Source organism: Danio rerio, chromosome 4 (assembly GCF_052040795.2).
Source record: "Danio rerio strain M-AB ecotype USA chromosome 4, GRCz13ab, whole genome shotgun sequence".
Classification (NCBI taxonomy): Eukaryota; Metazoa; Chordata; class Actinopteri; order Cypriniformes; family Danionidae; genus Danio; species Danio rerio.
In genome coordinates, this window is record NC_141024.2 from 39,047,136 (window position 1) to 39,073,863 (window position 26,728).

Here is a 26,728-nt window from a genome sequence, read left to right on the forward strand (position 1 = left end):
CTGAACACAAGAACACACACACTTATAACCACAGCTGTGTGTGTGGTGTGTGTGTGTGTGTGTGACAGAGGGAGTGTGTGTGAGTATGTGTGCGTGCATGCGGACGTGTGTGTTGTGTGTCTGTGTGTGAGATAGAGAGACAAAGAGGGGGAGTGTGTTTACTGCTGTGTGTGTGTGTGTGTGTGTGTGTGTGAGAGAGAGAGAGAGGGGGAGTGTGTGTGTGTGAGAGAGAGAGGGTGTGTGTGTGTGTGTGCATGTGGTCACTGCTGTGTGTGTGTGTGTGTGCGAGCGTGAGAGAGGAAGTGTGTGTGTGTGTGAGAGCGAGTGTGTGTGTCTGTGTGTGAGAGAGGGTGCATGCTTGTGTGCGAGTGTGTGTGTATGTCTGATTGTGTGTGAGCGTGTACTTGTGAGAGAGAGAGGGTGTGTGTGTGTGTGTGTGCGTGTGAGAGAGAGAGGGTGTGTGTGTGCGCGTGAGCATGTGTGTCAGAGTGCATGTGTGTGTGAGAGTGAGTGTGTATGTCAGATTGTGTGCGAGCGTGTGCATGTGAGAGAGAGACAGAAGGGAGCGTGTGTGTGTGTGTGTGTGTGTGTCTGATTGTGTGAGTGTGTGCATGCGTGTGTGTGTTTAACAGTGTGTGTGCGTGTGTGTGTGTGTGTAGTCCTACATTTGCGCAGTCCTGCTGTAATCCTCTTCTCTCCTCCATGATCCAGACTGTAAACACACACAGATTGACATTCAGTCAGTACACAAACATCAGCTTATAACACACACACACACAGTCCTTACAGTCAGTACACAAACATCAGCTTATAACACACACACACACACACACACACACAAAATAAGACATGTAGAGTGTGTGCTGAATGCTGGATTGTGATTGGCTGATCTCAGTGCATTAATAACTGCAGTAAAACAACATGAGTGTGTGTGGAGCTGTCAAATCAGCTTCTGAATGACACACAGAGCTTTCAGATCAGATGTGGAAACAGAAAACAGAATAGAAACACAGAAACAGACAGATAGAAAGACTGAAGGATTCATTCAATGATCAATTGACAAAAGCGCAGCACAATAATAAAGCAGAATTCAGTGTTAAATGACTTGAAATATGATGGAGATCTTCATCTTCTGTCAAATGCCTCTTCATCATCTCCAAACATTGCTAAGTTGGAGAGCAGTGAATCCAGACCAATCTGCAGTCCTCCTCGCCCTTTGGAAGCTTCGTGGGTTTTTGTTCTGTTTAATGTTCATAATACTTCAGTTATAAAGGATTAGTTTAGGAGTTTTTTGTCATTTGCTTTATTTGAGTTTGTTCAACATGTGATTGTCACTGGATTATATCAGAACCAGCATCACTGTCTGCTGATCACTTTTATTGCCTGATATTTTGTGTTCATGTTAGTTTAGAAGCAGAAAAGAGCCAGATTACAAGATATGTGAGATATCTGCCAGAAACATCTTTGTTATGTCCACATTGTGAATGTAAATTGATATTGTTTATTTTCTTCCTGTTTATAGTTTTACTCTGCCCTTATTAAAGTGTGATAAAGGACATTCTGTGTCTGTGAAGTTAATGAGGGAGAGTTTAACTTGCTGTTAAAGTATACACAGGACGTATTTGGAGAACAGTACACACACATCTCTGAGCTGATACTGTACAGTTCTTCAGCAGAAATGTAGAGAACAAGTTTCACTGCTCAACTACAATGCTGAAACTGTACAGTGTTAATATGAGATATAATATCACGCTTAATGTGAGAACTGCCCCAGTGCACTGACATATTTAACAGCTTTGATTCATATCTGGACACTAGAAGAGCAGTGAAGTATCAAAGTATCTGTATTCACAATAAACAAAGGCAGTGCTGCTCCACATACTTGAGTTTGTCCAGTGTGTAGTTTGGATCCTCCAGTTGTTCAGAGAGCAGCTTGACTCCTGAATCTCCTGGATGATTGTAGCTCAGATCCAGCTCTCTCAGGTGTGAGGGGTTTGAAGTCAGAGCTGAAGACAGAAAACCACAGCCTTCCTCTGTCACCATACAGCCAGACAATCTACAAACACAGCAATAGTCCACATCACACAGTTGGACAATCACACATCTCTTTGTGTTGTGAAGATGCTGACTGCTGTTTCTGCTCATGTCAACAGCAGTGATGAACACACACATCCTGATCAGCTCTCCTTATTGATCGAGCCCTCGCATCAGCAAACACACACACTCACACACTCAACAAGGACTCGACATCATCTGTAGAAGTGTACAGAGCAAAGACATTGTTCATAATACACCACATCAAGCTGTAAAGTCTGCTGTGAGGAGGAAGAAGACACACTTGAGCTCAGAAGATCATCTTAAAGTCATGTATAAAACACAACAGGAAATGAGCTGATTTCATCATTTATTTTGTGATTCTGTTGTGGACTAAAACAAAATGAGCTCAGACAAACACAAAGCCGCTCTCTTCATGTGTTCATCACCTGACCCACAGTCACATTTACACTGATGGTCCATTAGGGGACTTTTATTCTGTCAGGAGAGAAACACCTGATCAATATTCATGACTGCTGACTCTCCTTCACATTCAGCCTTTACCAGATATTGTTTTAGATGAGCGAGTGATCAGGATTATTTCAGACACTTTATCATGAGACTTTTATTTGTTTTCAAGAAACTGAAACTGCACAAATATGAGAGCAGCTCAAACCTTCAGCAGGACACAAAACAGCTTGACTTTAGCGTTTAACTCTGCTGCTTTCACACCTCCAGATCCACTGTTCTGCTCTGAAACAGGATTAACACTGCTATAATGTTTATTTGTGTTCTCGCTGCGCTTCATTTTCACACAGAAATGTTGAATGTTGACACCCACAGACAGACACAACCTGGTAAAGTTTTCAAACAGTGAACTGAGACTGCAACTATTAGTGAAATCTATATTAAAGCTCTTCAAATATGATTTACATTTACAGTAATTGTTTTTCATGTTTAAATCTGATTTATTCTTGTGTTTAAAGCGTTTGTCATTCCTCTACTTCAGTGTCTCAGACTCATTCAGAAATGATTATTAAATGCTGGATTAATGCACAAGAGAGTTTGGCGAACACGTTTTACACCATTTCAAATATATATTATATGTGCGGCTGTATAAGACACATACAGCACTCAGCATAATGGAGGACAGCAAATTCTGAAAACCAAGACTTTCCTCCATTTCTCAGTCAATATAGGCAGTGTATTCTGCTGCATTTAAACAGAACACATTTATTAAACAGATTTATTTATCACAATCATATTTTAGGCACCAAACATATTTAGAAATTGAAAGATAATACAATTAAATTCAGGCTAAATATTGCAAAAAAAAAAAAAAAAAAAACTACAAAGTTTCAGCTAAATCTTTTCATTGTTTTGCTTCTCTTGTTTTTTTTCCTTTTTTAATTTTGTATTTATTATTTTTCTATAACACATAGATTTGGTTGTACTTGTTTTTAGACTGTTATCATGAGTTATTTGCTTACATGAGCACCAGATTTGGCTAATCTATTGTATATGCACAAATATAATACTGTAGAGCTTCCTATTAAAATATGAATGTAAAAGAGAGATTAGTAAGGGATGTACTTACATATGCTGAGCACTGTATATTGTTCACCCAGAGTGTTTACATGGTCACACAGCAGTAACACAACAAGCATTGAGTTTGGGCTAGCTTCTGCATATGGACATTGCTGTACACTGCCCTTGATGGGTGAGTGGTGGAGTGTCTGTTGTCTCTCTTGTGTGAATTATTCATGAGCATTGTCACTCACACATACAGCTGAGATCACCCAAAACAAACTTAACAAAATGTAGATCATTGTAATGTTTTCTCTGAATGAGAGAACAGAATCATTTCACATAATTGTGCAGTAAATATTCTAGTCTACAAGACTGCTTACTCTAAACTCTTGTTCAGGTACATTCAGTGTGGTTTTTGGGTCTTATTTCTGCTACATTTGTTTCTCCAAAATCTACTAACCACACATAATATTTATTTATAAAACAAAAGCATGTACATCAATATTTCTCACATATTATTGTAGCTCAGATTGTGCTGAACACAAATAAAACACATGTTGGCCAGTTCTGTGTAATAAGCATCTGAAATAAGCACAGATGTCAGGGCATGTCGGAACTTCTCAGGGGTCCCAAAATCACCTCAGACCCCTGAGGGTTAACTACAGGTATAGTATGAGCAGTGTGAAACATAATTACTGATAAACCAGAATTCCTGTTATCTGGGGTTTAGTATCACCCAGGGTTAACATGTTCAAGCATGAAGAGCTCTAATATGAAACTGTCTGACTGTAGTAATTGTAAAGTGGAGAATCATTTACCTCAGTGTCTCCAGTTTACAGTGTTGACTCTTCAGTCCAGCAGAGAGCTTCTTCACTCCTGAATCCTGCAGGTCATTGATACTCAGGTCCAGCTCTCTCAGCACACAGTTTGAGGATTGTAGAGCTGAAGACAAACTCTCACAGGACCGAACAGTGAGTTCACAGCCCTGTAGCCTGTGTAGAGGACAAACACAATATTGATTGAATATTGTTGATGTGGTGTGTTTAATAGTCTGAGGACATCTGACTGTAGCAGAGATGGCAAAAGTACACACATCAGTTACTTAAGTAGAAGTACAGATACTCATGTTTAAAACGACTCTGGTAAAAGTAGAAGTACTGTCTTAAACATGTACAAAAGTACAAAAGTAAAAAGTAGCAGTTTCAACCACAGTACAAAGACATGCGGTGTAGGTGAATAATGGGTAACTAAATTGGCAGGAGTGTATATTTGTGTTTGAATGTGTGTTTCCTAGCACTTGGTTGCAGCCGGAAGGGTATCTGCTGTGTAAAACATATGCTGGAATAATTGGCGGTTCATTTTGCTGTAGAAACCCCTGATAAATCAGGGACTAAGCTGAAGGATAGTGAGTGAGATAGGTAGGTAACTAGTCCTCTCATACTATTGATACAATATTATAAACTAACCTACATTTACAATTTGTATGTAAAATGTTTGTTGCCAATTTTCTGAAAGTATCCAAGCAGCATCACGCCCTGTAATACTGTACAACATTACTCATAAAGTCGGCTCATGTATCATCATCCTGACACAAACTCACAGCGTTCAGCATCAAGTTTTGTGGCCGTTATCAAAAACATCAGCTGCTATTCACGTTCATACACTCTAATGATAATTCTGTAGGCCTGTCTGTCTTTATAAATAATGTTTATATATATATACATACACAGGGAAATACTTTTTTAAAATAGTTTTTGTTTATTATTATTTTAATAAACAAAACTGATAACAATAATTTTCTGTAGCATCTTTAAAAGTTGCATCTCAAAGCACTTTTCAAAATAAAGTGAAACAGATACATAAATAACAGAAATAAAGAAAATAAATAACGAACACACAGAAACCACACATGTAAGAACAGTATCCATCTGAAAATGCAGGATTGCAATTATTCAGCAAAGCCTTTATTAACAAGGTAAAATACTAGTATTTTTGACCAGTCTGGTGAACAGTTTAAAGCCATTAAATCTTTAAAAGGGCTTAAAATAGTTTCAAGAGTTCACACTTAGATATTGCTTGACAGCTGTAAGCAGGTTTGGCATGCTGTCCCGGGAGAGAACCCTGAGCTCGGAGATAGTTGAGCCCAGGGCTCCCGCCAGGTCCATAGAGCATGTGAGGGAAGTACGAGATCAGGTGGTTCTCGAGAGCTCCCCTTTTTGTAAAGGAGAAAAGGAGGAGAAAGGGGTGGATGGGGGGTTTCTTCGGAAAACGAAGGTAAGGGAGTAATGTCTAGCTAGGCTACTTATAGTGGGTTAGGATAGATCTGATTGGCTAACTAATGAGTGTAGATAGGGGGCCAGCTGCAGTCAATTATATCACGTGCTCCTCTTGAAATTAGTTTAAAAACTTCACTAAAATCCTCTTTGCAATGTCAGTGTACAGCAATAGTTTACAGCAGTGTATAGATTTACTGTTGTAGTTGGTGCTACAGTGCACGGTGCTCAGCTATAGCACTGAGTAAATAAGTAGAGCAATGACCAAGCAGTAAACTCCCACTCTCCCTCATGAAGCTAACACAGAAGTACCTGAAACTGCAATTCATGGAAATCCCACTACTCACGGCTCCTTAAAGAGCAGATTTCTATTGAGCTCACTGTTAAAATGGCCGACTTTACAGCAGAATAAAGGTGTTTTGGTTCATATGGCTAATATTAGCCTTCATGATAACTGTGAGGGGGGTAATGTTTCTTATGACTCATCTGTTTTTCTTTATTTATTTATTTTCCTTTATATTAAGTCTGTATAATTATGGGCGTGGCCACTTGAGTGACAGCTAGGTCTCGCTGGTCTCCGTCTCCTCACCTTAGCTGATTCCGGCTGATTAGCTGCTGAACTCGATGTATTTTTGTGTTGTTTATGCGGCTTTACACAGTCAGTTGCTTTTTGGAATTGTCTTCTACAAGAATCAGATGATATGGCATGCTGTGTGCACTTCACAAACCGTTCATGTGGCCTGCGTTTCCCAGGTGAATTAAATATTTTATACATCATATCTATAAATGTATTTGTTTTGTATAAGATCATTCATCATTTAAATGCTCTTTAGAGCTGTAAGGTGCTCCAGAATCTGTCATATTGATTAGCTGCAGGCTCTAGATCAGTCATCTGAAGTGTTGTCATACAGTATTATGCTGGAGTTCATCAATAGTCTTGTCTTCTTGTGTTAAGTCTTGTGTCCTTTATTTGTCCTTTGTTTATATGGTGCACGCTTGTTCAACACTTTGGTAAAAGCTTGTTGTCTTTAAAAGCGCTTTATAAATAAACATTGTCTTGACTTGTCATTGAATTATTAATCCTGTTTGCTTTTTGAGCACTGTTGAGCGAGTTCTTAAACACCGGTGATTGGTCATCGTGTTCCTCTACAGAGATGATGATGCTGATGACTGCGCTGATCACAGCTGATCCATGACAGACGCAGTGGAGAAAACTCGTTCTACAGACAGCCTGGATCCACAAGTATCACCGATAGCTTACATTTAAATAGATTTGTCTTTTTTATTCAGAGTCAACTTATAGATATAATCATATAATCATTATCAATGTGCAGAAATGAATAAAATCACAAACCTTTTTTTTTCATTATTCTTCTGCCAATCTACTGAAAGGGGCTCCACATTTGGTAACACAATATGTAACTGTCTGTTTGATATTTTAGAGTGGAGAATCATTTACCTCAGTGTGTCCAGTTTACAGTGTTGACTCTTCAGTCCATCAGAGAGAAGCTTCACTCCTGAATCCTGCAGGTCATTGTTACTCAGGTCCAGCTCTCTCAGCACACAGTTTGAGGATTGTAGAGCTGAAGACAAACTCTCACAGCACTCAACAGTGAGATTACAGCCCTGTAGCCTGTGTAGAGGACAAAGATAATATTGATTGAATATTGTTGATGTGGTGTGTTTAATAGTCTGCAGGACATCTGACTGTAGCAGAGATGGCAAAAGTACACACATCCGTTACTTAAGTAGTAGTACAGATACTCATGTTTAAAATGACTCTGGTAAAAGTAGAAGAACTGACTACTCTTTTGTACTTGAGTAAAAGTAAAGAAGTACTGTCTCAAACATGTACAAAAGTAAAAAAGTAAAAAGTAGCCATTTCAACCGGTCCAAAGACATGCAGTGTAGGTGAATAATGGGTAACTAAATAGGCAGTAGTGTATAAGTGTGTGTGTGAATGTGTGTTTCCTAGCACTTGGTTGCAGCCGGAAGGGTATCTGCTGTGTAAAACATATGCTGGAATAATTGGCGGTTCATTCTGCTGTGGCTACCCCTGATAAATCAGGGACTAAGCTGAAGGATAGTGAGTGAGATAGGTAGGTAACTAGTCCTCTCATACTATTGATACAATATTATAAACTAACCTACATTTCCAATTTGTATGTAAAATGTTTGTTGCCAATTTTATGAAAGTATCCAAGCAGCATCACGCCCTGTAATACTGTACAACATTACTCATAAAGTCGGCTCATGTATCATCATCCTGACACAAACTCACAGCGTTCAGCATCAAGTTTTGTGGCCGTTATCAAAAACATCAGCTGCTATTCACGTTCATACACTCTAATGATAATTCTGTAGGCCTGTCTGTCTTTATAAATAATGTCTTACATTTTACACTGAATTCTGCAGTGTAGATTTACTGTTGTAGATGGTGCTACAGTGCACGGTGCTCAGCTATAGCACTGAGTAAATAAGTAGAGCAATGACCAAGCAGTAATCTCTCACTCTCCCTCATGAAGCTAACACAGAAGTACCTGAAACTGCAATTCATGGTAATCCTGCTAGTCCTGGCTCCATATACAGTAGATTTCTATTGAGCCCACTGTTAAAATGGCCGACTTTACAGCAGGAATAAATGCATTTACAAAAACAAATACAAAGAACCATTTAGCTTCATATGGCTAATATTAGCCTTCATGATAACTGTGAGGGGGTGATGTTTTTTATGACTCATCTGTTTCCTTTGTATTAGGTGATATTAAGTCTGTATAATTATGGGCGTGGCCACTTGAGTGACAGCTAGGTCTCGCTGGTCGCGGTCTCATCACCTCAGCTGATTCCGGCTGATTAGCCGCTGAACTCGATGTATTTTTGTGTTGTTTATGCGGCTTTACACAGTCAGTTGCCTTTTGGAATTGTCTCCTACAAGAATCAGATGATATGGCATGCTGTGTGCACTTCACAAACCGTTCATGTGGCCTGCGTTTCCCAGGTGAATGAAATATTTTATACATCATATCTATAAATGTATTTGTTTTGTATAAGATCATTCATCATTTAAATGCTCTTTAGAGCTGTACTGTGCTCCAGAATCTGTCAGATTGATTAGCTGCAGGCTCTAGATCAGTCATCTGAAGTGTTGTCATACAGTATTATGCTGGAGTTCGTCAATAGTCTTGTCTTCTTGTGTTAAGTCTTGTGTCCTTTATTTGTCCTTTGTTTAAATAGCGCTTGTTCAACACTTTGGTAAAAGCTTGTTGTCTTTAAAAGCGCTTTATAAATAAACATTGTCTTGACTTGTCATTGAATTATTAATCCTGTTTGCTTTTTGAGCACTGTTGAGCGAGTTCTTAAACACCTGTGATTGGTCATCGTGTTCCTCTACAGAGATGATGATGCTGATGACTGCGCTGATCACAGCTGACCCATGACAGACGCAGTGGAGAAAACTCGTTCTACAGACAGCCTGGATCCACAAGTATCACCGATAGCTTACATTTAAATAGATTTGTCTTTTTTATTCAGAGTCAACTCATAGATATAATCATATAATCATTATCAATGTGCAGAAATGAATAAAATCACATCCCTGCAATTTTTTTGTTTATTCTTCTTCTGCCAATCTACTGAAAGGGGCTCCACATTTGGTAAAACAATATGTAACTGTCTGTAGTTATTGTAGAGTGGAGAATCATTTACCTCAGTGTCTCCAGTTTACAGTTCACAGTCTTCAGTAAATCAGAGAGCTTCTTCACTCTTGAATCCTGCAGGTCATTGTTACTCAGGTCCAGCTCTCTCAGCACACAGTTTGAGGATTGTAGAGCTGAAGACAAACTCTCACAGCACTCAACAGTGAGTTTACACATGGCCAATCTGAGAAAGAAGAACACACATTACCAAAAACCACACTGTTAATGTGATCTGACTGATGTAACGAAGCAAAAAATCAATCAATCAATCAATCAATCAATCAATCAATCAGATGCTTAAACTCAGACCTCAGTATCTCCAGTTTACAGTGTTGACTCTTCAGTCCATCAGAGAGCTTCTTCACTCCTGAATCCTGCAGGTCATTGTTACTCAGGTCCAGCTCTCTCAGCACACAGTTTGAGGATTGTAGAGCTGAAGACAAACTCTCACAGCACTGAACAGTGAGTTTACAGCTCTGTAGGCTGTGAGGGAAAGCAGAAATATTAATTTTGCATTCATCTAGCAGGGGTAATCCAAAGCAGAGACAAAACAATTGAATGGTGTGTATTAGTTTGAGAAAAGATAAAAATCGCTATATGGACTCTGTAAATAGTGATATTTAGGGAGAATCATTAAAGCTCTCTCAGCACACAGTCTGAGGATTGTAGAGCTGAAGACAAACTCTCACAAAAATTGCCAGTGAGATATAATGATTTGAATCAAATTTACAGTTTAATTTTTAGAAATTCATCTGATGTAAATAACAATTATAATTAATCAGTCAGTCAATCAATCAATCAATCAGGTGTTTGTGTTGCATATTTAGTTGATCATTATCTTGAGTACAGTGAGATTACAGCTCTGAAGCCTGTGAGGGACAAACAGAATTAATGATTTTGCATTTATCTATTAATCCAGAGCAGAGACAAAAACAATTGAATGTTGTGTTTTAGTTTGAGCAAAGGTAAAATCACTATATGGACTCTGTAAATACTGAATTTAAGGGAGAATCCAAGGCTGTAAAATAATTAGATTATTAATAATTATTAATAATTAATTATTAGTTATCATTATTAAAAACTTTTTCCAAACTCATGTTAACATATTAGAGCTATCAGTTTTGAAATGAGATTATATTATTGTATTGTGTAAAAAGAGAGTCAAAGTATTGAAAAGAATCACTGAAAGTGGAGTAAACATAAGCAGAACAGATATTGTGTACAGCAGGAGATCAGTGATACATGTTTGATGTGAAAACACAAATAGTCTGTGCTGTTTCTGCTCTGCATGTATATGACTCATGGGCTGCAGATGTGTTGCAAATCGATGTGTGAAATGGGCATAAGTGTATCCAGAAAACTCTTACAGTGCTCTTGTGGTGTTCTTGACCACTGGCATCAGTCTCTTTAGTGCTACATCAGATCTTCTGTACTTCTGCAGTTCAAACTTCTCTTGAGTCTCTTCTGACATCAGGAGCACAAACACCAGACCCGACCACTGAGCAGAGGACGGATCCTGTCTTGTAAGATTTCCAGAGCTCAGACTCTTCTGGAGGTCCTCCACAAAGTCATCCTTCAGTTCATTCAGACAGTGGAAGAGGTTGATGGTCCTCTCTGCTGATTTCTCCTCCTCTATTTTCTTTTTGATGTAGTCTGTCGTGTCTTTGATGTTTTCTGTTTTGGGCTTCAGTCCTGGCAGGAACTTCTTCAGGTCACTCTGATTAGACTCCAGAGAGAGACCCAGCAGGAAGCGGAGGAAAAGGTCCAGGTGTCCGTTCTTGCTTTGTAAAGTCTTCTTGACTGCATCCTTATGAAGTTTAAACAGGGGCTTTGTAGAGAGTTTCCATGTCAGTTCCTTTTTCCTGGAATCAAGAAATTTATTTGCTTTCTTGTCTTTGTAATTGAAAAACACATAGAGAGCAGCGATGAACTCCTGAACGCTGAGATGAACAAAACTGTACACCTGTTCCCCTGAAATGGGGTTTTCCTCCTGAAACATTCGAGTACATAATCCAGAGAACACAGACCCTTCCTTGACATCCAGCCCACACTTCCCCAGATCTGTTTTGTAGAAAATCAGATTTCCTTCCTGCAGCTGTTCAAAGGCCAGTTTCCCCAGCTTCAGGACAATGTCTTCAAAAGACCAGGCCTTGGCTTCAGAATCAGAATCGTTGCTGTATTTTTCTGTCATCTGTTGCTTTTGAGACAGTAAGTAGCTGGTGTACATCCCTGTGAGAGTTGTGGGTGTTTTGTCATTGCTCTCTTGACCCAGCAGAGGCTGAAGAACAGTGAGAGAGATCCAGCAGAAGACAGGGATGTGGCACATAATGTACAGACTCCTGGATTTCCTGATGTGGCTGATGATGTTTCCAGCAACCTCAGCACTGCTGTTTTTGATGAAGTACTGCTCCTTCTGTTCATCATTGAATCCTCGCACCTCAGTCTCCTGATCAATGTAGATTTGGGGTATCAGACTGGCTGCTGCTGGTCTGGATGTGATCCAGATGAGGGAAGAGGGCGCAAGCTCTCTCTTTAAGAGATGTGTTACTATCTTACTCACTGTCATTTCCTTATCAGCATCTGTAAATCCATCCTCCTCTTTAAAGTTCAATTCAAAGCGATATTCATCCAGTCCATCAAAGATGAACATGACCTTGCCTTGTTTTTCAGGAAGAGAGCTCAGTCCTCCACTGCTAAAGAAGTACTTGTTAAGCAGACCTATGAGACTGTACTCTTTTTGTTTAATCAGATTCAGTCTACGGAACGGCAGTGGAAATATGAAGACTATTTCCTGATTGTCTTTTTCTTCAGCCCAGTCTAGGATGAATTTGTTGACAGAGACAGTCTTTCCCACTCCTGCGATCCCCAGTGTCAGGACTCTTCTGTTTTGTTGACCTGTGTCAGGCTGAACTTTAAACATGTCATTACACTTGATTGGTTTATCCTCGGCTCTCTGTTGGTTGTGTTTTGACTCTATCTGTATCACCTCATGGTCATTTTCTCTTCCTCCAGTCTCGTTCTCCACCACATATAGATCAGTGTAAATATCATCCAGCTTCTTCTGGTGACCCGTCTGTGAATTACCAAGCAATATCTGCTTATAGTCCTCCTTTAACTTCTCCTTTAGTTCACGGCTGGTGTTTGTGTAATCAACAGGAGGGGATTTACAGGTCTCTGAAGCTGCACCTTTACAAGAGAGAGGAAAAGTGTTTTTATTAAAGTGAATTATAATTATGTCCTGTGCTTTCAATATAAAAAATAACAACAGCACTCATGAAGTCATTTGTTTAATCATTTAAATGACGTGACACCTGTATGGTGTTGAATGAGCAGGGGTAGCTGATTTGACTTGAATCTTATATTGTATTGATGTAAACAAAGTTGATTACTCAGAATAATGCAGGATGTTTCAAAAATAATTCTCCAGAATTACAGTGTGTCTATTACAGGTTTTTGAATTACTGCTGATCATTTGCTGTCTCAATGTTTCCTGACCTTTCAATTTATTTAGTTATTTTTATTTTTCCCCACAGGAACAACTGTCTGCAAACAAAACATGCACACAAATATAGAGATATTTTATTTTTAAAAGAAAAAAATAATAGTTTTTGTCCCCAGAAAAAGGCTCTTTCATTTGAAGAAGAAAAGCTGCAGGGGCTCAAGCCCTGCAAAGCGAGATCCAAGGACAACTTCATTATCATTTAGAAAATGCACAGTGTGAGCCGGCTTTACAATGTGTTCTTGTTCCAGTAATGTTTATTTTACAACTGATCTTTGTTCTTGTTTTCCTTTGCTCAACTCTATTTTCCATATTTGTTCATTCTGTCTGTGCAAATGAGTAGTAAATTATTGTTTTGATAGTTTTATCTGTGGAGGTCTTCTCTCTTTGTAAAGCATGAATTGTGTAAAAGGCTTGATAGAGATCTTGCAGTTGAATTATGATTCTGCTAATGCTCAGTTATTTTAACAGCCATGCAGACTCCTGATGACAGAAGATGAGGGAACACTACAGAAATCCAATTCACACATAAACTTTAGTGAGAGTAGTATTAATTTATTCATTAATTTTCTAAAGTTTGACAGGGAATTAAACAATACCTTGCTTCTGTGTATTCTCCAGATCTTCAGCTAATTGATTCTGCTTTATTTTTCTCAGGGCGTCCACTGTGATCTGAACGGCTTTTTCTGATCCAAAACATGACACCAACTTATCCACAGTATCCAACCTGTCTGCATTTTTCATTTCACCTTTTGGAACATCTCTATGGTGATTTATTAAGCACCACTGAAACTCTTTTAGTTCAGCGTCTTCCAGTTCATCCAGTGATTTCTTGAGCAGCTGTTTTACATTCGCCATGGTGCTTTACCTATTTACAACTACAGGACAAGAGCAACAACATCTGCATTAGTTTCACAATTAACATATGGACCTAAGCATTTATTTATTATTTGAATAATGAAATTACCCTGTTAGAGGCAACTTCACATTTCAGAAAGCTAAATATTGAAACCTGATTGTTACTACTTTAAGTGGCTCTTACTAACCAGGAACAATGTAGATGTTTCTTGTTCGTCTACTTATATTCTGTCTTGAGCAGAAGCTCTGTAACTCTACTTCCTGTTTTATTTAGATGTTCAACTGATTAAACCACAACCCTTTTAGAAAACTAATAAAACCAGTTTTGGAAAAGACTTCAGATGACAGGTGAGACCAGTGGAGAAACACACACATATGTCCACTGTTAAAAGACCCTGGCATACTACATAATATGAGTACAAATACCCATCACTCTGCTAGTACCCTGAAAGGGACCTTTCTGAACCTCTAGTTTAAATCTTATAATTCATATGCGGTACAAAATAAGGGCCTATCATGGACATTTAAAGGTACAGTGATACTTAACGTACCTTATAGGTACATATTTATCTGACAGTGTTGTAGAATTGTTGCAAAAAAGTGAACACTGAAAAACACTGATATAATACAGTGTTTATATAATACAGTGAAAAACACTAATTTAATATAAAAGCTCTTGGAACGCAGTTGTACATGCTCAGAATCCACTGAATCATGTTGTTTTTATTGTGACACACATGGCCACCTAGACCTCAGTTTATGCTGTTTAATTCAGACATGGGAAAAGAACTGGAAGATCACTGCAGCAGCTTGAGAATGTTCTCGAGTAGCAAGAATTATTGTCCATATTTGTAATAAAGCTGGTAGAGCAGGCATTCATCCGGCACTGGCTTACAGCATGTGGGCCAAACATTGGCCAGGTTTGGCAGAGGTGGCACCGTCTTTACGGCAGCATGCAAGACATGGGCCAGATGTCAAATGTAGTATTTGGGCCAGATGTTATAAATGGCAGTGCGAGTTTTCTGTATTCTGTAGCTTTTTTAAGGGCACACTCACACTATGCTATGCGAACTGTGCCAGGCCTGTTTCCTGTTTTGACTGTGTTCCACTGCATATCCAAACACTAAAACAATATAACTAAAGAAATGTCCACAGTGCTGAGCTTAATAAACACTCATAAACTCAGATTTCAGTATCAGAATGAAAAGGTTTCTGCTTTCTGTGATCCTCCTCCAGAAACACACTCGACATGAAAAGGTGTAAATGAAATCCTCAGAATGTCTTCAGCTCAGCAGTAAAGTCTCAGAAACACAAAGAGATGATCGACGGATAATCAGACGACACTCATAGATGATATAAAGCACAGAAAGAGCAAACTCTCACCTCAAATAATGCCTGCAGATCTGTCTGTTCCTCCGCTGAACTGTTGAGCTGAACAACACATCTGAAAACTCTTTCACCTTAGGAAAACACATCATATCCTGTTTGAGACATGAGGAAATAAGCAGTCAGATGAAAAACAAAGACACACAAGTAGATAAGTGTAGTGGCAATTTTCTTTTAAGGGGGCTCTCTCAGTGGTCAATAAGACAAATTTTTACCCAAAGTGTCTTTTAAAGTTTTATTCTTTGCAAAGAAGGTCACTCAGTCATACATCAACAACAGTTTCTGCAGAGAGAGAGATGCGGAAACAGAGTGTGTTCTCTTTTTATTGAGTTTGTAATACCCACAAGGTCATCAGTGACATACAGGATGAATCACAGTTACATCAGCACAGCATTTTTGAACATTTCAGCCTTACATCCTATCCGAACATGTAGTTTGTTAAATATCCAGATCTTGTCTGGTGATACACAGATGTTAAAGTGGTCACAGTTGATCTAACTTAAACAGTACATCCATGGAAGAATAAAAGAACAGACCATCATATAAATGAATTTCCACCACAATTCCTCTCTTTTTATCATTCATGGATAACACTAAATACATTATATACTAGTTTCATAATCACGATGTTAATCATTTAACAGGTTTCTGCACACTCCATATACACTAGAGATGTTCAAACACTCTTCTTAATATAGTTTACCCATTAAGATTTACTTTTACAAACATCCCTCTTTCCTGGGAGCCAGGCTAAATGAATAATCTCTTTCATTGCGCTCCTGACCAAAATCAGACCCTCAGTCACCCCACAGAGGTTCAAACCACAAAAATCAGCTGTTAATTTGACATTATTATTGTTTCATACACAGTAGATTCTGTTAAACATTGCTTCAATCAGTTACAAATCACTAATACTCCACATCATTTGTTCACCATTACAATACATCCACAAACATAGGAACACGCTGTTGTTACTGCACTCTAAAATATTCATCACATTTACACTCTTCTCTCAGTTTTCATGTAAAGGATCACTCTTTTAAGATTAACTACAGAACATGTCAACTCATCAGGTTTGCTGGTTTTGTTGGGACAGACCCAAAATACATTTAAGCAAGCAAAAAGTGATTTTACTCGCAAAGACGTCAATTTTGTGAAATTCTTCAATTAAGTAACAGCCATTACCTAATTTTCACCCTCAATCTGACACATAGCTGTCGCTATCATCAAAGTCATAGTCAAAATCATCACCCATGTAAATGTTCATACAGTTAGCTTCACCATCTGATGTGATGTTGACGCTGTGATCAATCTACTTACTGATCATGATACAAATCTAAATCTACATGGCAAACAGCATAATATCATTAGACCTATCCCCAGTACAGGTAACACTACAGTACAGGGCCAATAAATCCAATCTCCCTCTTTGAATGACAAACCAGTTTAGCAATGAACTGCTAGCTCGGTCAGGCACTTTTACAGCCATTCTCATGTGAACTAGGTTGTCAGAAATGGTTTGCTGGAATCAGCTAAATTAGAGGTGACTCTAGCAGCAATACCAGTGTTGTTCTCCTCAGACCACACATTCCAGCACACAGAATGGATGGCAACGCATTTTCAGCTTTGATGATTTTCAAGCACAGCTATTCACCTCTCTTTTCTTGCTCCCTCTTTCGCCGGTCTGTGCTTTTTTTCGGTGTTAAACTCAGAAGTTACACACACACACCTCTTGACTTTGTTGTTGTTTCTCCACAGCTGTGACCTTGCTTCACTCAGATAGCAACTCACTGTTTTCTTCAGACAGCTTCAGTGCCTCTCTTTCTCTCCTACTCCCTTGTGTATCCTCCTCAGGTCATGGAACCCCTTCTGCGTTTGCTAGCATTCACCCACAGCACCCTCTCCGCAACCTTCACCGCTGTTGCAGTGGTCTGTAGAACTTTGAATGGATGCAACCGGCGTTTCGTTCTCCAGCTCTTTCCCCTCAGGTCTACAAGCAGCATGAAATCACCAGGCCTCAATCTGTGCAGAGGCCTTTCTGCAGCCTTCCCCTGGGCAGTCTTTACCCTCAGCACACTTCCACATGCTTTCATCTCGCAGCCAGATTGTCTCCACTTGATTTTCTCCAGTCCATGTCCTATAAAGAAGAACAGACATTGTTGTTATTGTCAGCAGATAATAAAGTACAATCAGAACTGTCTCATCTCGGGACGCTGCGACTTTTGCTGCCTCTTCTGCCCTGGAGATACCTGCAGATACAGAATCTTTGTTATTAGTGCGCTGGGCATTTACAAATGGCCAGTTTGTCAGGTAGTAAAAATTTTCTGTGTTTCCACAAAGCTCCAAAATCATGAGCTGCTCCCCAAACGCATATCTCGAATCTGTATAAACTGTGACTTTCATTTCTGTCATTAACTTGCATACTTCTGTCAACGCCACAAGCTCTGCGTCTTGTGGAGAATAGTGCCCTGGTAATTATCCAGAGGTCACCACATCAAATTCAGTTGTCACTGCATTACCAACCTTATTCTGGCTTGTTTGTGGATCTTCAAATGCCAAACCATCCACAAAGAGGACATTGTCACAATTTTCAAGTGATTCGTCAGAGATGTCAGATCATGGTTAAACACCTGTTCCAGTGGTGTTTAACAACATTGATGTTGCTCCCCATCTTCCTCAATAGGAAAAAGAGTAGCAACATTCAAACCCCTGCATCACTTAACAGTCACATTTGACATATCTAAAAAGATAGTGTGATATCGCAGTCAGTGAGCTGTTGACAAATGCAATGTTTTCTGTTTTTGAAGTATCATTGACACTGTGTGCGGCACCATCAATCTTAAATCAGAGTAACCAACAAAATCTCTTGAAGCCATAACAGCTTTTTTCCCGAGCCGCCACTGCTCTTAAGCATTGTGGCAGGCCTGCTACTACAGGGTCAAGTTTGCTCGAAAAGTAGGTCACAGGTCACAGCCTACCTCCATGGTCCTGTAAGAGTAATGACGTCATAAATCCACTCTTTCCATCTACCATCTGAACGAATGGTTTTGTTCAAACAGGTAAGCCTAAAGTAGGTACCCCAGCCATTTGTATTTCATGTTTACAAATGCCTGCTCTGCTCCTGTTGTCCAGGCTAGCTTATCTGTAAATCTGATCCACTTCCCTAAAGTTAGGGTTCTCAGGGGCTGTTTGTAATTGCATAATTTGGAATGAATATGCGACAGTCTGAGCACTTTCCTAAAAAGGACATTTGTTTTTTTGTTAGTGATTTGGGTACATTTTTTTATACCTCTCACCCTTTTTTAGACAGAGATTTAGTGTGTGGAGTAATGACATGTCCCAAAAATGTCACTTTTTGTTTGACAAGTGAAGTTTATTTACAAACAAATTTCGAGGATCACATGCTTATGATTGCTAGCGGCTGGATCCGCATTATCCAATTCACTACGCTCCAATCAGATGACTCCTAAACTACTATAAATACCCTGGGTTTCATTCCACCGCTAAAGCAGCTACTTTCTACCAGCTACCATCTACAATCTACCAGCTATAATCTACAAGCTACCAGCTATAAGCTACAAGCTACAATCTACAGCGGCAGCAGCAACAACAACAACTACTACTACTATTACTACTTCAAAACAACTCTAACAATTGCATCAACAACTTCAACAAAACATCAAACCTTCCACTTCAACGCATCTGCTGTGTCTTAATCCCTATTCTCCAGCAAAATGACAGCCAAAACTTCAAAGCTATTGCAATGAAACTGAACCCTTACCTTTTTCCTAGCTGTGCACATGCTATGCACATAAAGGGGAGCTTTGCAAAATAACTATACCAAACATTTAGACTAAACATTTATAAATCTTTTGAATAACAAGACTAGAGAAAACAATGATTTTAACTAAAGATACTTGCCTCTCAAGCCTCTTGCCCGTCCACTGATCCATAACATTTAACAGCTTGTTTGCTGGAATGTTCAGCAGAGCAACAGCTCAAGTCATAAACAATGGTGAACTTGATCAACAAAATGGCCGCCGGGCTTTTTCACTTTTGGCACGCCCGATTGACACTCCTTTAAGCCAATAGCTGTAAGGAGAAGTGTCACCATCTAATGAGCTCTCTGGAGAAGGTCCCGCCCTCTCTCTTGACTCTGTTGAAAGTCTTTATAAATGAAGTTGGCCCAGACACGCTTGTGAATGTAGTTAAGTCAAGATACCAACAAAATGTTATTCATGGATTAAAGTAAAGCCAATTACTAACATTCCATTCACAGTTTCACTAAGTGGTGACATCGCCCTTGAAGTCTTATAGAGTTCAGAGTTTGATGTTGGCAACTGAAGAAGAAAAAAAAAATAAAATAAATAAATAATAATAATAATAAATAAAATAATAATAATAATAATCTAATAAAGGCCCACACCCTCGATGCCATATTTCTCAACTTGCTTGGAATTGCGTTGTCACCCTGATACTAACTTCTGGTTTCTGATTGCAGGTCTAACCCGAGGATCTAACACGGGCGTTTCAGCTCTCCCTTCCTTAAACTTATTCTGCTCCAATCTACAATCTGCAAGTACCGAACCTGCAACATTGAATTCGTTAATCAAAAAAGAATCGATAATAAATTCATGATAGTACCATTCTTGCCCCACTGTTCAGCGACTTGAAAATTCTCTAGCAAAAACGCTTGACTATTGGTCTCCGCTCCTCACATTTCTATATTCCTCAGCATTTAACAGCACTATTCCTTCTGACGAATACTCGCTGATTTACCATGAAATAAACCAAGCCATTTCCCTCATCAGAATAGCCTGTTGCAACGCCTGGCAAAAAATTATATTTCATTCGCCTTCAAAATCATGCCAATCCACCCAGACTTGTAGCGTCTTTTGGCATCAATTTTCGCTCACAATTTTACTTTGCAGTCGGACTAACTTCAGCTGCAAAAGTAGCCCCAAAATTTTAACATGCTTTTAGAAGCATAATGTTGGATTTTATCTATTAACTACAAAATCCCGCACATTAACCATCTGCTTGATAATTTTCTCCTCGCCCCTGGCTAAATACACGATTATCACCCAAAAGGTTTCGAGGATATAGGGATATCCCCCTCGCAGAGGAGAAAACAGCTGGTCCCAGCACTTCTATAGAATTCCTGTGCATCAACCAAGATTCGATAAAAATTTAGTCATCCCTTCCTAAGGAGAAAACCATCTGCATAAGCTCCCTTTCTCAAAATTTCCTCGAGAACAAACATGCACTAAATGCGAACTGTTATCTATTGTCGGGCATTTCAAGTTTGCTATGCGCATAATTCCCCAAGGCCGCCCGTTTATTACTCAACTTCTTTAGCTCTCCTCTTCGGTCCCCAGTTTAGAAGATGCAATAACTCTTCTAAACCCCGTCGCAATGAACTTTCATGGATTTATTTCCTTAAGCAATGGAACGGCTGTTCCTTTTCTACAGCAACCTAAATTCTTCTACGGTGGATATTAACTTATTCACTGACACTGCCCCCTCACCCAGGTTTGGTGGCTTTTACCAGGGTCACTGGTTCGCTTCAACGTGGCCCCCATAAGTGCTCAGTTGACCCAAAAAAATCAGCAATCATCTGCCCCTTTCGAACTACCCATAGTCGTAGCTGCTCTCCTGTGGGGAAACAAATGGTCCATCTCTAGTATTCTAGTTTATTGTGATAACGAAGCCCCCCTTTATTGCATTAATAAAGGATGCTCGCATGCACTTTCAATTATGCCCTTATTAAGACACCTTGTTTAGAAGTCAGCCCTAAAACAATTCATTATGACTGTTGAACATGTTTCAGGTTGCAAAAATCTAATTGCTGATTCTCTCTTGCTTTCTTTTTCAGAAATTTCGGCTCTTGGCACCAGAAGCAGAACAGTATCCAACACCTGTCCCAAATTATTCACAAATGATATTGCCATAAACCCCCATTGCATCCAGCCCATACACAGAACACCATGTTTACTCTGGCTATTTTGGCTTCCTGAGGGGTTCAGTAATGGCTATTGCATCCAAATTTAACCCTGCCATACACCCTACAATATCTGATCTAACATTGCTGAATGCCGAAACCCTTGCCTTTTTTATTAAGCAAAGCAAAACAGATCAGACAGGCAAAGGGCATTTCATTTACATATTTAATATTTTTCCCCCACACAGCCATTCCAAACTCTCCTAGCTTTTCTCCATTTAAAGAGATCAAAGGAGTCTGACCCACATGCCCCACTTTTTACTGAAGACGCTAAACATCCAGTAACCCGTTTTTGGTTTCAAAACACCTGAAAGAAGTCCTTTGCCTTTCGGGCTTCTCCCCTGAATTGTTTTCCAGCCATTCATTTAGAATTGGGGCAGCCACCACAGCAGCTCACAAAGGTCTATCATCTCATCCAGACCCTAGGCCGCTAGTACTCTGATGCCTTCAAAGCTTACATTCGCCCCAGCCAATCCCACCTCAGGACAGCCCAGCTAGCCTTAACCAGCTAATACCACACTCCAACTAAGGGTCCGAGCTCTACCCTACGTAGGCTTGAGTGTGTGTACGTGTGCGTGTGTGCATGTGTATGGGTGCGCATGGGTACGTGTGTATTTGAATGTGCAGATACGGTGTGTGGATGCACATGTATACATGCATATTTGCACGTGTGTATGTATATAGGTGCGGGCATACGTTTAGGTATGCATATGCATGTGCAAGCGAATGAGTATGTGAGTCTATGGGTGCGCGCATATGTTGTACAGGTTGTACGTATGCTACTAAGCCTGCTATGCTCCTTCCCTCACCATGCTTTGACCCCTGTAGGGGTTCAAACTGAGCTTCGACTCTCGCAGTCACCCCAAGCCCATTCTCGGCCACCACTTCACTTTCATCTCCAGTAAGAGCCTTCACTACCCCCTCCCCCCTCCCGAGTCTTACTGCCCCGTCGAGATCCTCCGCCTGGCAATTATCTGCCCCTTCTTTCTTCCTTACAGCGTTGAGTGCTTCCGCTACCTTTACCCTTATTTGATCTTCTCACTTATCTCCTTAGCCTTTTATTTCCCAATTTCTTTCCCAGCGTTGAGTTCTCCGCTGTTTTCTTTCAGCGTCGCTCATTTCGCTATTTTTCTTCCTTCCGCTTAGACCCTCAATCCTCAGCTCTAACTCTCGCAGGAGTGACTAAAACGAGCTTCAACTCCTGCAGGAGAGTCCCCAACCTCCCTCCACCCCCACTATTAAACTACTATAAATACCCTGGGTTCCCCTTCGGTTGGGGAACTCCAGTGCTATAAGTGGATTTGATGTTAAAATACACGTATGGGAGGATTCGGTTCAGAAGCCGCTTGTCTGAAAGAGTATTGAACGGGCCAATGAAAACAATGAATTGGCAGCGTAAGCTTGCGCAGGTGTGCTGCATCGCCAATTAACTGAGCATATAAGCACACCTGGCGCCAGCAAACGCCATTCTGTTCGCTTCAGAGACTTTTCTGATCGAGTTCATGAGGGTTCCTCTTGCTAATCTACAGCAACGTCGAGTGAACGAGTGCCTCCCGAGCGTAGCGAGTCTACGCAGCGGTAGATGGTCGAGCTGGGTTTCTCCCTTGCCTGGCGTTCCTTTGGGTCCGGTCCTCCAGAGCAGTGCGTATTGTTGCAATTTCCTAAAAGAGCAACACGTCCTTTTCAGGATGGCGCTTTGACTGTGTGTTTCAGGTTGCGGGGGTTTCCTGGCTCCGGATGATGGACACGATCACTGCATTACATATTTGGGGGTCCAGCATGTTAATTTGGTGCTCGGGGGCGGTTCATGTCGTCACTGCGATGCCATGACCATCGCGCAGTTGAGATCGCGGCTAGCTTTCATAAGAGAGTGAGCCACCCCAGTCGCCTCCTGCTCTGCAGCAGGCGCTCGGGCAGATCTGAGGGTTTCAGCGGGAGATAATCTGCTGCCCGAGGGCTCGCGGACCTCTCGTTCCTCTAAACGCTCCATCCAAGCTTCGGGTGTTGGGAGTGATCTGTCTAACCAGATGGTAGCTCTCACGCTCGCTGACACCGGAGACCAGATGTCCTCCGCGGCATCGGAGGGTAGGCTTTTATTGTCCGACGATGATGCGGACCCGCTCGCCCCCTCTGGGCAAGCGCGCGCCGTCAAAACTGATCCTGAAGCGGACATGTTAGTCGTGCTTTCCCGGGCGGCTTCGGCCGTCGGGTTGGAGATGGTTCATCCCCCAGCCCCGCGGCCGGACCGACTAGATGGGTGTTATGTAGAGGACCAAAAGGCAAAGCCTTTCGTCCCCTTCTTCCCGGAGGTGCACAGTAGGCTCACGCAGTTCTGGAGGGCACCTTTTTCTGCCCGCGCTGCGTCCGCATCTGCCCTCACCACCCTTGATGGTGGAGCTGCCAGGGGGTATGAGGCGATCCCACCGGTGGAGCGCGCCATTGCGGTCAATCTCTGTCCGTGTGGCGCCCCTACTTGGCGCGGTCCGCCCCGTCTCCCGTCCAAAGCCTGTAGGTTATCTGCCTCCCTCGGAGCTAGAGCTTACAAGGCAGCGGGCCAGGCTGCTTCCACCTTGCACGCGATGGCCACCTACCAGCGCTACCAAGCGCAGGTGCTGGCCGAGCTGCACGAGGGTGGGTCTAACCCAGGCTTGGTACACGAGCTGCGCACCGCGACAGACTATGCTCTCCGGACTACTAAGTCTGCCGCGTGTGCACTGGGGAAGACGATGTCCACACTTGTGGTCCAGGAACGCCACCTCTGGCTAAACCTGGCTGATATGCGCGATGTTCACCGTCGGTGAATCCACCCAGGAATTCAGGGCGGTGAAGGAGCAGTCGGATGCGATGGCCAATGTCATCTATTGGCAGGATCGTAAGCCCGCTCCGTCCGCCGAGCCATCCACCTCTGCTGCTCCTCGCCGAGGGCGCCCACCAATGGCCGCTGCCCCGCCCCCGCCTCAGCGGGCGTGTCGAGCAAGCCGGAAGCCGGTAGCCCCTCCTGCCCAGGGTGCCGCTAAGTCCGGTAAACGGACCGCGAAGCGTCCCTGAGACAGGCCATCCAGAGAAGAGGAAATTTGCTCTTTCCCCGCTAGAGGGCGGGGCTCAAATTCCAACGGTACTTTTCAGTGCCACCAAAAATTCAGTCAAAGAGCACTTTTCCCCTTCCCCGGATGTGACAGCTCAAGCCCTGTGAGTCTGGGACGCGCCGCCTCTCAGCTCGCAGGGTCTGTATTCTCCGCCAACGGCTCACGGGCGCTGGGGGGACGGTCTCCTTTCTCCCAGCCCCCAAGCCCTCTCTCCGGAGTTAGGGTGCAGAGCCAGAGCGATTCTGTGGGACCCTCGCGCTCCCCGGATCAGCACACCTGCTCCGCGCTGCCCCACCACTGGTACATCAGCATTTGTTGCGATGACGCCATTAGCGAGGGCTCTGCCTGCCTGGTTAGCGCGGGCCAGTCCCTCGCGGTGGCTCGTACGCACAATCAGACTCAGCTACGAGCTTTAGTTCTCGAAACGGCCTCCCAAGTTCACGGGCATGTATTTCACCAGGGTCAACCCCCTGTCCGCCCCTGTCTTACGAGAGGAGTTTGCTGCCCTGCTTGCGAAGGGTGCAATCGAGCCAGTTCCTCCAGCCGAGATGGAGAGCGGGTTTTACAGCCCGTACTTCATCGTACACAAAAAAGCAGTTTGCACGTTTTGAACCGCTGTCTTCACAAGCTGCCGTTCAGAATGCTCATGCAGAAGCGCATCCTCCGATGAATTCGTCCTCAGGATTGGTTTGCAGCTATACACCTGAAGGACGCATATTTCCATGTCTCCATTCTTCCATGCCACCGTCAGTTTCTGCAGTTTGCGTTCGAAGGTTGAGCGTGGCAAAACAAGGTCCTCCCCATTGGGCTCGCGGGCATCCGCATACTCAATTATCTCAAAGACTGGCTGATTTTAGCCCACTCACGGGAGCAATTGACTATGCACAGAGACAAGGTGCTCCAACATCTTCGCCTATTGGGGTTGCAGGTCAACCAAGAAAAGAGCAAACTCGTCCCGGTGCAGAGGATCTCTTTTCTCGGGATGGAGCTGGACTCGGTCACCATGGTAGCGCACCTCTCCGGAGAGCGCGCTTGCCTGTTGCTGAACTATCTGAGGGTGTTCGACAGCAAGGTAGTGGTCCCACTGAAATACTTTCAGAGGCTCCTGGGGCATATGGCATCCGCTGCGGCTGTCACGCCGCTCGGACTGCTCCATATGAGACCACTTCAGCACTGGCTTCTAGATCGAGTCCCAAGACGCGCATAGTATGCGGGCACACACAGAGTCTCAGTTACTGCGCTGTGTCGCCGCACCCTCAGCCCCTGGAACGACCCCTCGTTCCTGCAGGCCGGTGTGCCTGGACAGGCGTCCAGTCATGTTGTTGTCTTAACAGATGCTTCCAACACGGGCTGGGGAGCTGTGTGTTGCGGGCATGCAGCTGCGGGCCTGTGGAAAGGTGCCCAGCTGCAATGGCATATCAATCTCCTAGAGCTGTTGGCATTGTTCCTCGCTCTCCGATGTTGGAGCGGCAACACGTGCTGGTCAGGACGGACAGTATGGCGGCGGTAGCGTATATCAACCACATGGGGGGGTACGTCTCAGCTCGCCCGCTGTCTGCTCCTCTGGAGTCACCTGTGGCTGAAATCGCTGCGCACCATTCACATCCCAGGTATGCTTAATCGTGCAGCCGATGCGCTCTCACGGCAGCAGATTCACTATGGAGAATGGAGACTCCACCCCGAGTCTGTTCAGCTGATATGGGCGCGATTCGGGGAGGCCCAGATCGATCTGTTTGCCTCCCCCGAGAACGCTCATTGCCAGTTGTTCTATTCCCTGACCGAGGACACTCTCGGCACAGATGCACTGGCCCACAGCTGGCCTCGGGGCACACGCAAGTATGCGTTTTTGCTAGTTGCGCCCCTCTGGCCCAGCTGGACCTGGATATCAGAGCTCTCCCTCCTCGCGATGGCCCTTCCCTGCCAGATCCCTTTGAGAAAGGACCTACTTTCTCAGGGACAGGGCACCATCTGGCACCCTCGCCCCGATCTCTGGAACCTCCACGTGTGGTCCCTAGATGCGAGGAAGACTTAGGTGACCTGCCGTGGTTGATACCATCACTCAGGCTAGAGCCCCCTCCACGAGGCGCGTCTATGCCCTAAAGTGGAGTCTATTCACTGAATGGTGTGTCTCTCGCAGAGAAGACCCCCAAACTTGCCAGATCAGTGTTGTGCTCTCTTTCCTTCAAGAGAAGCTGGATAGCAGGCTGTCGCCCTCCCCTCTCAAGGTTTACGTTGCTGCCATCTCCGCTTATCACGACGCGGTAGCTGGTGGCACCGTGGGAAAGCATAACCTCATCATCCGGTTCCTCAGAGGCGCTAGGCGAATTAATCCAACTTGCCCCCCTCTCACGCCCTCTTGGGCCCTC

At 42.6% G+C, this 26,728-nt stretch overlaps 2 protein-coding genes and 1 long non-coding RNA gene across 4 annotated transcripts in view; 2 read left to right on the forward strand and 1 right to left on the reverse strand.

The window, feature by feature from the left end:
• The window catches only part of si:ch211-199m9.3, a 21,328-nt gene extending 6,014 nt beyond the window's left edge, over positions 1 to 15,314 (reverse strand). Inside the window, exons 1-9 of one of the 2 annotated variants that reach the window (XM_088650137.1) lie at positions 15,273 to 15,314; positions 13,631 to 13,909; positions 10,900 to 12,718; positions 9,842 to 10,015; positions 9,543 to 9,716; positions 7,297 to 7,470; positions 4,383 to 4,556; positions 1,883 to 2,056; positions 666 to 712 (exon numbers count right to left, since the gene is read on the reverse strand). In XM_088650137.1, the coding sequence (XP_088506263.1) occupies positions 666 to 712; positions 1,883 to 2,056; positions 4,383 to 4,556; positions 7,297 to 7,470; positions 9,543 to 9,716; positions 9,842 to 10,015; positions 10,900 to 12,718; positions 13,631 to 13,889 (2,995 nt within the window). In that variant the 5' untranslated portion in view covers positions 13,890 to 13,909; positions 15,273 to 15,314. The remainder of the gene's footprint in view (positions 1 to 665; positions 713 to 1,882; positions 2,057 to 4,382; positions 4,557 to 7,296; positions 7,471 to 9,542; positions 9,717 to 9,841; positions 10,016 to 10,899; positions 12,719 to 13,630; positions 13,910 to 15,272) is intronic. The other variant, XM_088650138.1, reaches the window with a different exon arrangement.
• LOC148680332 (uncharacterized) overlaps positions 1 to 26,728 on the forward strand; it is a 406,127-nt gene that overhangs the window by 133,364 nt on the left and 246,035 nt on the right. The window lies entirely within an intron of this gene.
• LOC148680346 (uncharacterized) overlaps positions 1 to 26,728 on the forward strand; it is a 209,191-nt gene that overhangs the window by 49,023 nt on the left and 133,440 nt on the right. The window lies entirely within an intron of this gene.